The following is a 10,194-nucleotide window of genomic DNA, read 5'->3' as shown; positions in this document are numbered from 1 at the left end:
AAAGTCCACACTAGCCACTAGTGCTACCATGTCCTCCTCTAACTCGTGTGATGGAGGAGAAGAGACAGGTAAACGAGACAAACAGTCCACAACAACATTCTCACGACCAGGTTTGTACTCTACCGTGTAGTTGAAACACATGAGGCTAGCTGACCACCTAGCAATCCGCATTCCTGCTCGTCCAAAACCTTTAGTCGACAGCACCGTAGTAAGTGGGCTATGGTCAGTGCGCAGAGTGAAGTGTTTACCCCACAAATATGTGCGCCAGCGTTCAGCAGCCCAAACACAGGCGAGCGCCTCTTTCTCAACAATAGAGTACTTCCTTTCGCACTCACTAAGAGACCTCGACGCAAACGCAACTGTATTTTCTGTGTCCCCATGTAACTGAGTAAGTACTGCGCCAATACCATAATCACATGCATCTGTGGTGACTATGGTGGGAAGAGCTGGGTCAAACAGCGAGAGTGCAGAGCTAGTAGCTATCAGTTCTTTAGAGTTTTCAAAAGCCACTTGTGCCTCCTCAGTCCATTTAAAGTCTGCGTTTTTACGCAGTATGGCACGAAGTGGTTCCACAACACAAGCGTAGTTGGGAATGAACTTTGAATACCACCCTGTAAGGCCCAGGAAAGAGTGTAGAGTTGTTGCATCAGAAGGAGAAGCAGCCTCTATGATAGCGCTGATGTGGTCAGGGTTTGGTTTGATACCTGCAGCAGAGACAATATGTCCCAAAAATGACAGTTCAGTTTGTCTGAATAGACACTTCTCCATGTTAAGCTTCAGGCCACTACTGCACAGTCGGTGCAGCACAGCTTTCAACCGTTTCTCATGAAGATCAGACGTGTCAGCAAACACAATCACATCGTCCAAATAACATTGAACTCCATCCAAACCTGACAAAATCTGTGTCATCATTCTTTGAAAAGCACTGGGAGCTGAAGCTAACCCAAAAGGTACTCTGGTAAAACGGAACAGTCCCTCGTGTGTAATGAAGCTAGTAAGGTCCCTGCTTTCAGGATGAAGGGGTACTTGGTAGTAAGCATTCTGCAAGTCTATGGTGGAGAACATCCGCGCCCCACGTAGCTCATGGAACACCTCTTCAATGTGTGGTAGCGGATGGCTGTCGATGACCACTGCTTTATTTGGCTCCCTCAGGTCCGGACACAATCGGATGCGGCCAGACTTTCGTTTCACTACCACGATAGGTGAAACCCATGGAGATGAGTCAATCCGTTCAATGACGCCTTCATGTTCCAATCTCTGTAGTTCCTGGGAGACTGCATCACGCACAGCAAACGGCAGACGGCGTAACTTGCTGGACAGGGCGAACTTCAGGTCTTACTTTCACCTTGTGGGCAAAACCTGTCACTAGCCCCAGTTGGTCAGAGATTTCTTGAAGTACCTCGAGGTTGGTGGTAGGGGCTGTGTACTGTACAAAGGCTGAAGGATGTTGTAAAGCAGGAGGCGCAGTAGGAGAAAGTACTGGTGCACTGACCTGTCCATCTTTGATAAATAGGTTCAGAGCATTGAAAAGATCCAAACCCAAAAGCGGGTTTCCACTTGACACCACGTATACAATTACGGTAGCACAGCTTGATCCACATGTCACTGTCAGCTCCAAGCAGCCTAGTACAGAGATGGGTTGTCCAGAATAAGTAACTAGTCTTTTTTTTGCAGTGGACAGAGGAATGTGTCCATAATGCTTCTGGTACAGGTGCATAGGAAGAATGGAAACTGCTGATCCAGTATCAACCAGCAAGTCAACAGTAATTGTAGGTCCCTCAGGTGCACACATAGAGACTTTGCACATCAGCCTGTTGTTAAGGCTGGTCACATCCTCTTCTTCCACCTGTAGGATTTTAACTGTGTCGGTCTGTTCAATCGACACTTCCCGCATTTTATTTAAAACAGTTCCACTCCTGCAGACTCTCTCAAAATGTCCATGTTTACTGCATTTTCTGCATGTGGCTGCTTTAGCGGGCCATTTAGGAAAACTTGCAATATGTGTAGAAGATCCACAGCGGTAGCATGTCTTACCGGCAAACCCAGGACCGTTGGTGGGGACTCTCTGTGATGATGCTGGGGGTGCTTTAGATGATGGGCGGCCATGACCGTGTCTGTATCTCCCACCGCCGGTGGAAGAACCCTGCACCATGCCAACCACAGCTTCACCGGCTGGTGTAGCCATAGCCTTCGCCTCAGCCAGGGCACTTTCAATCTGAGCAGACATTGTAAGAGTCTTCTGTAGAGTAAGGTTATCTTCCATAAGCAGGCGTTCTCTGATCCTCCTGTTATTTGTCTTTTCCACGATTTGATCACGAATCATGTCATCCGCTAACGCGCCAAAGTCGCATGTCGTAACGAGCTCTCGTAAAGCAGCAGCATACTGAGCAGTCGACTCACCGACACGCTGAGCCCTCTGACGAAATTTGTTCCTCTCAGCCACCGTATTTAACTTGGGTATAAAAAACGTCTTCAATGCCTGCAGGGCAGCCGCATAGGAGTCACCAGTATCCGGCAAAGTGTAGAAAATGCGCTGAGCTTCCGTGCCCACCGTGTGAATCAGCAGCGCGCGTTTCCTCTTGTCCTCCATGTCGTCGGCTAACGCCAGCACGTAGTTCTCAAACATACGTATCCAGGACTCCAGCGGGATCGTAGGTGCACCGGGATTCTGTAGGAATGCCGGGGGCGGCGAAATTCCAAGTAAAGCCATTCCTCGTCGCCAATATGTTATGTCGGTAGAATTGTAAACGGGATCCATCAATGTTTAATCTTCTGCACTGCATTCTGGTACAAAACAGATCAGTATCTCCACCTGCTGGGCAGATGGTGTAATGGCACTCAGTAACAACACCACAGACCGCAGGAGAAGACCAAACTGGGGATCCGGGCTGAAGCTGAGACTGGCGACCACTCATGGTAGTGAATTCCTGAGGGTGAGTAGAAAAAGCGTAAGACAAGGTCCTGGCGAAACGTGACAAGACTATGATGATACGAGGAGACTAACTATGCACCATTAGGGGCAACGGACTGGCGAAGAATGATGATCCAGGAGCTCCTTAAGAAGGCTGAAGAGGTGATGAGGTGAGTGGTCGCAGCTGGGGAGAATCAGCAGCCAAGCGGAGAGGAGAGGAGAGGGGGGGGAGACTGACAGAGGCACCATGACACTTGTTAATCAGTGTCTCCCCATAGATGGTGCACTAAAAATACAATAACTTTAGTTTATCTGCAGAAAGTTATTTCTGCATTTATGTGGTTTTGGAACATTTGTTTTTCTGAGGTTTATGTGTGTTTTCCAAGTCAGACAGTTATTTCTTATTTGTTCCAACACTGTATGAATGCTCTAAGTTTGTGTTTGACCCTGAGGGACATCAATCCATTGGTGAAACTGACACTAAAATTAGAACAAAAGTCAAAGTTTTGAGATAAAACTCAAAATGTTCTGTTCTATTTCATCCCTCCTGACCACCAGAGGCGGTGCTTCAAGCACTGAATGATCCTTCATGCGCATGCGTAGTTCGAGAATTTAATGACAACAAAGTCACCTGTGACCTCCTGGTGACCCCACATGAGGCTATAACGTCACGTGGCACCAGGAACGCAGCCTCAACTTCCTTCGCTCGTTTGCGTAGTAGTTCCCGTGTTTGTCTCCACTACGTGGTGAGTTACACGTTCTTCCTGCTGCCTGTAGCCTCGTGACGCTCAGCGTTGGGGTTGTGAGTGCGTCTCGCCCTCCAGAGGCTGCGCAGGTAGTTTCATTGCGGCGCGCGGCTGCCGCTGCTTTGCCTTTTTGGCGTCTCTTTTCTTTTCTTACGGAGGTGCGTGCTTGACCGGGTGTTCCTGCTTCCCCGGCTGCCGTAGCGGGGCTCCCGCCAGTTCGCAGCTCTGCCGGTGGCCGCCCGGTGGCGCTCTGCCCGTGGGTTGGCCGCGCCGTCGTGCCCTGACTTCCGCTGGTGTGTAGCCTCCTCGGTCGGCTTCGGTGTTCCGGATTTCCTCGGCAGCCCGGTGGCGTTTTCTGCCCGTGGGCTGGCTGTTGTTCCTGCTGCGCGTGGGCGCGCCTACTCCTTCCATCTCCGCTCGGTGACGTTCTCGGTCGTGAGTTGGCTGGTATTTATCTGCACTGAGCCATGGCTGTTCTAACCTGTAGTGCTCACCTGCTGGACACAGATCAGTCATGTTGGCGTCTTTTAGCTGCGGGGACTGCCACGCCCCCATGCCGCATGGTGACGGACATGACCTGTGCCCCACTTGCTTGGGCATCGACCACCTCCGTGCGGGTCTGACGGCTGACGCATGCCCTGACTGCTGCATTCTACCTCTTGCCGTGAGGGCTGATCGCTTGGAGGCCGTGGAGAGGGCTTTGAGGGACTCGTCTCCTGGATCTGCCGAGTTACCTCCCGTGCGGCTACAGTCTCGGAAGCGCTCTTCTTCCACGCCGTTACCTGCCATGGAGCCTCGCACCCGTTCGGGGGAGCCTGATGGCCGTTCCCTCACGGTTGAGGAGCTTTCATCCGAACTGGCCCAGATGAAGTCTCTCCTGCTGGCTCTTCAGGGTGATCGAGACCGTGACGGGCCCTCTGCTGTGCCCGTTCCCGTGGAGCCCGAGGCTGATGTCCTGTCGGTGGTTGCTTCGGATTCCCTGTTTCGGGATGAATTCGATGCTGCCAGCCTTGGGGCTTCGGACTCTGGATCCCACGCATCCGCTGAGTCGCGTGGAGGAGATGATGCGTCCGCGGCTTCCGCTGTGCGCGCGGCGTTGGCCCGTCTCCAGCTGGATGCTCCCCCTCCTCAGCCGGGACCCTCCAGCGCTTTCTTCCGTCGGCAGGGTGGTTCCTCCTCCTTCGCTGTGCCCCCGTCGGAAGAATACATCTGAGAATTACACGCCTGCTGGACCGACATGAAGGCGTTCTCACGTTTAACGTCCGATGGACGTGCTCTGGCGGCAATGCATGAGGCCCCACGTTACGGTCTGGGTCGGATGCCTTCCATGGAGCATGCGGTGGCTTCCCTCATTGTGGCACCTGATGAGGCTTTGCGGCCCGACGTGCGGTGCCCCCGCCCTCAGTGCCGCGTCACTGACGACCTGCTCTGCCGGGCCTATGATGCTGGTGCCCGGATGGGTCGACTGGGAAATTCACTGTCTCACCTGCTGTTGGGTCTGGCTGCCTCCTTAGATGCTGTGCCCGTTGACGCTCCCACCCTAGGTTTGCTGGATGCGTCTCTGCAGGCGTTTGCCCTTATGTCCCGCGAGCTGGGACGGCTGCTTTCCACTCTGACTTCGGCTCATCGTCAGGTCTGGCTGGCGCAGTCACCCCTGACTGAGACCTGCTGGCTGGTTCTACGAGGCGTCCCGGTGGTTCCCGGCGAATTGTTTGGCGCTGCCGCCCTGGAGGCGCTCGAGCGGACGGCCCTGGCCTCTCAGACACAGAGCCAGTTGGTGGGTCTCCATCGGCGCCCTGGTTCACGGGGTTCTTCTTTGACTGCTCCCTTTGGTCGTGGTCTGCGTTCTGCTGCGGTGACCCCTACGTTTACGGAGCCTCGCCGCCCAGCGGCGGCTCCTGCTGCCCCCCGCTGTGACCGACCTCGGGACCGTTCTTCTGCTCCCTCGTCGCTCCGACGTCGCCCCTCCCGGCCCTCCAGAGGGCGTGGGGAGCGGAGGTGACATGGGTGGTCGGACGGTGGGTACCTTTCCCCCGGAGCAGCTCGACTATTGGGCTGCGCACTGCAGGGATGCCTGGGTGCTTTCTACTCTTCTCCGGGGTTACCGGCTCCAGTTTCGCCGCCGTCCACCCTCCTCAGGCCCCGCCCGGGAGACGCTTATATCTGCCCCGGCCGAGGTCGATGCTCTGCGCCTGGAAGTTTCCTCTCTCCTAACCAAAGGCGCTATTGTTCCCGTAGACCCCCGGCTGGATCCGGGGGGATTTTATTCCTGTTATTTTCTTGTCCCGAAGAAGACGGGCGATCTGCGTCCCGTGCTCGACCTCCGAGCTTTGAACGTTTTTCTGAAACGCATCCCGTTCTGGATGCTGAGGCTCACGGAGATGCTGCAGACGATTGCCCCGGGCGATTGGTTTGTTTCCATCGACCTCAGTGAGGCCTACTTTCATGTCCCCATTGCGCGTCCCCACTGGAGGTTCCTGCACTTTGTCTTCGAGGGCCGCCATTACCAGTTCAGGGTTCTTCCCTTTGGTCTGTCCCTGTCACCTCGCATGTTTTCCCACGTGGTCGCCGCTGCCCTGTCCCCCCTGAAGGCTCAGGGGTTGAGGGTTCTTCCTTACCTGGACGACTGGCTGGTCTGCGCCCCCTCTTGTGCAGAGGTTGTTCAAGACGTTCGACGTGGGACGCCTGGGCTTCCGCGTCAACCTCGCGAAGAGCAACCTGGTTCCGACGCAGGCCACGGTTTTTCTCGGCGTGTCTCTGGACTCTCTGGCCATGACGGCGTGCCCCTCCCCTCGGCGGATAGACGATGTCATCGCCTTGCTCGAGAGACTGCGCAGCTGCCGACGCTTGTCCCTCCTCCTACACCTGAGGCTTCTGGGGATGTTGATGGCGGCGTCTACAGTGGTTCCTCTAGGTCTGCTCAAACTTCGGCCTTACCAGATGTGGTTGGCTGGGCTGCGCCTGGATCCTGCACGGCCGGCACACTGGCGACGCGTGCTGGTTATTCCACCCCATGTTCTGCGCGCTCTGTTCCCTTGGGTAGACAGATCCTGGATCGTTCAGGGGGTACCTCTGGGTTGTTTGCCTTCCCGACGGGAGGTTGTCTACACGGATGCCTCTGCTCTGGGCTGGGGGGGCGACATGGAGTGGCCAGATGGTGTCGGGTCTCTGGTCTCCACTTCAACGCCAGGAGCACATCAATGTGCTGGAGCTGACTGCCGTCCACTTGGGGCTTTTTCTGCCAATGCTACACGACCGCCATATTCTCGTGCGCTCCGACAATGTCTCTGTGGTCTCCCAAATCAACCACCTGGGAGCAATGTTCCCTCTAAGCTGCGCACGTGCGCAATTGCGCACTGCTCCCACACCCGTTGCGCACAGCAAATCTATTCTGCGCACAACATAAAATGTATTCTAAACTTTAAATAAAATGATCATATAAGTAATCTGACATGTGCTTGACGCCAACAATTTTTTTGACGCATTAATCGCGGATTTTCTCATAAGTGCCTTTCCATACCGCGCGCGCGGGCGTCCCGCCCTCTCTCACCGGCTGCTCTCACTAGTGTTGCGGGAATGCTATGGAGAGAGAAAGAGGGGGGCGGCGCGAGTGTGAGTGTGCGTACACGTGCGCATGCACGGGTGTGTGAGTGTTTGAGGAGAGAAAGAGGAGCAGGTGTACGGGGAAAGTTCGAGTAAAGAAATGTTCTGTTGTTGAAACGAAAGTCAGAAAATAAATGGTGGATTCCAGCCCTCCAACAAGACAGTGAGTGTGTCTGTCTGCTTGCGTTCTTTGCTGTCGGCAAAACCAAACACCCGCGGGTTTAACCACGAGGACGGCCTCGCCCGAGGAGCTGCAGCGGCTCCCCTGTTCGCCCCCGACCACGGTCAGGACGAGGAAGCAGGAAAGGTTAACACTAGTTCACGGGCGGGTCTCCAACCACCGAGCTGCGAGCTAGAACCGGCCCGGCGATAGGACCTGGAGAGCTCCTGCACTCTAACCCGGCTCCGGTTCGCGTCCAGTACCACGTCTGGTCGCGTCGCGTCCCGAGAGCTGCGGACCCATGACGTTCCGAACAGCAAGCGCACCGGGGGACGTTTTAAATGTTCTGGAGGTTTAAGCGTGATCCAGCCCCAGCAGAGCGGTCTGTCTGCCGGCATATCCATGGCTTGAGCTCCGGACACGTCGCTGCGCAGCGGCAGTAACAGACTGTCAAACTATCCACAGAGTATCCCGCTTTTCTCAGTCTTTAATGTTTTAAAAAATAAAAGTTAATTGGAAATGATAAATCTCTATTTAATTTATTACTGTAGTTCAGCAGAGGAGGAAAAGATTTGGTCCTGACATAAAAATGAACATGAAAGTGTTATGAAAATGTTATTTTTTTAATGTTTTTTATTTTATTTTACTGAACGTTGACTGAAGTTTAGAATTTAAAATGCCCTTCACTTGGACTTGGGCTTTTGTTAGGCAAGGCAAGTTTATTTGTATAGCACATTTAATGTACAGAGACAATTCAAAGTGCTTTACATAAAACATTAAAAGAAACAATCAAAAGAAATAGTAAAAATGTGATCATTAAAATAAAATTAAAAGAAAAGTAGGCATTTTATGTTACAGCCTTTTATTGTTAAGAAAGTATCTCCATACAATGTTACAAAATAAAGTATTTCTGATTAAAACTATAAATTTCGTCATTCATGTTTTCATAATTAATGTAGAACTGCTCAATTCCATGAAGCACACATTTTTTTCCTTAAAAAAAGGCCACATAATAATTTGCGATTAATCGCGAGTTAACTCAGGACAAAATGCTCTGTTAATGTGTTCTGTGTTGCATTGTTGCTCCAGTGTGATTGGATGAGTGTGGGGGTGGGCAGAGGAGCAGGAGAATATGAAAAGGGTTGCGGGAGCATGAAGGAATGTAATGAGGAACGAGCCAATGAGAGCACTTTATCGTTTGTGTTGTATTCGGCGTGGTTACGGCCGACAGTAACCGTTTACAAGTTTATTAAAAGCTTCGCGGTTGGAAACGGTCGCCTCCGCCTCTTCATTGCGTCCTGACGGACGCTACAGTATGTTTGCTATTTTAACTACTATTTGTATCTTTCTTTTATTTATTATGGAAAGCACTTCAAGATTCTTTGTAGCAGGAAAAGTCCTAAACAGTTAAAGTGGAGTTTGAATGTATTCCCAGACAGCAGGACCCAGTTCCTGAATGTTTCTTACTTTTCATTGTAATTGTTGCAAATCACTCACATTGAACACAATTTGATGAACATTTATTAGTTTCATTCTTTTAATAAGCTACATGACTTGTTAAGATAAGAGATTTCAGACAGTTGAAATATAGACGTGAATACAGAGTGAACCCTCATTGTTGCTCACTGCGGTCGAAGGAGCGCTCAGTGAGTTTCTGTGTTTGCTCAGACGCACAAAAAATTAGAGGGAACATTGCCTGGGAGGAACGCGGTCGGTTCGTCTCTTGCGGGTGGCAACTCGCCTCCTCTCTTGGGCCGTCCCTCACCTCGCCAGCCTCAGGGCCGCCTATATTCCGGGGTCTGTGAATCAGGTGGCCAATCTCTTGTCCCGCCGCAGGCTTCCACCGGGCGAGTGGCATCTCCATCCAGACGTGGTCGAGCTCCTCTGGTCCACTCTGGGCAGGGCGGAGGTGGACCTGTTTGCGTCGGCTACCACCACTCAGTGCCCCCTGTGGTTCTCCCTCGTGGATGACTCTGGGCCCCTGGGTCAGGATGCGTTAGCCCACGACTGGCCAAACGTCCTGCTGTACGCCTTTCCTCCGCTTCCCTTGATTTATCCCACCCTCCTGCGGGTTGTCCGGATGGGTCACCGGGTCCTGTTGGTGGCTCTCTTCTGGCCGGCGCAGATCTGGTTCCCGTTGCTGCGCAGGCTCTGTTGCTCCTCGCCAGTTCGCCTCCCCGACAGGCGGGATCTGCTGTCTCAGCTGGGGGGTCAGGTGCTCCATCCCAACCCCAGTCGCCTCCAGCTGCACGCCTGGCTGTTGCAGGGACCGAGGTAGCCCCCGCTGCCTTGGATGCTGTGGTGCGGCACACTGTGCTAAATGCCTGGGCCCCTTCGACTAGGTCCATCTGCGAGGCCGTCTCCTGGACCTCCCTGGACACCTTTACGCGGTTCTACAGGGTCAATGTGCCTGACCCCAACCCGATGGATGGCGTCTTGCGGCTGTCGGGTACGCCGCCGTGAGGTGAGGTGAGGTTCCGTCTTCTGGACCCTCTGGACTTTGTTGACGTTGGTCATCCAGTGCTTGAAGCACCGCCTCTGGCGGTCAGGAGGGATGAAATAGAACGAAGGTTACGCATGTAACCATGGTTCTATGAATCCCGGATGACCGCCAGAGCTCCTGGCCCCTCGGGTTTCTTGTGTTCTCGCGAGAAACGTTGGGGCTGCGTTCCTGGTGCCACATGACTTTATAGCAGGGGTCTCAAACTCGCGGCCCGCGGGCCATTTGCGGCCCGCAGGATGATGATTTGCGGCCCCCGTCTTCATATGAAAGA

General features: G+C 53.2%; 2 protein-coding genes across 2 annotated transcripts in view; both read right to left on the bottom strand.

The window, feature by feature from the left end:
* The window catches only part of LOC112144321, a gene marked incomplete in the record, with an annotated part of 4,138 nt that extends 1,398 nt beyond the window's left edge, over positions 1-2,740 (bottom strand). Inside the window, 1 exon segment of the mRNA XM_024268814.2 lies at positions 1-2,740. Coding sequence (XP_024124582.1) covers positions 1,280-2,710 — 1,431 coding nt within the window.
* Positions 1-10,194, bottom strand: part of LOC112144211 (immunoglobulin lambda-1 light chain-like) — an 89,025-nt gene that overhangs the window by 60,104 nt on the left and 18,727 nt on the right. The window lies entirely within an intron of this gene.

This window comes from Oryzias melastigma, linkage group LG17 (assembly GCF_002922805.2).
Source record: "Oryzias melastigma strain HK-1 linkage group LG17, ASM292280v2, whole genome shotgun sequence".
NCBI lineage: Eukaryota > Metazoa > Chordata > Actinopteri > Beloniformes > Adrianichthyidae > Oryzias > Oryzias melastigma.
This window is presented reverse-complemented; position numbering and strand designations above follow the sequence as displayed.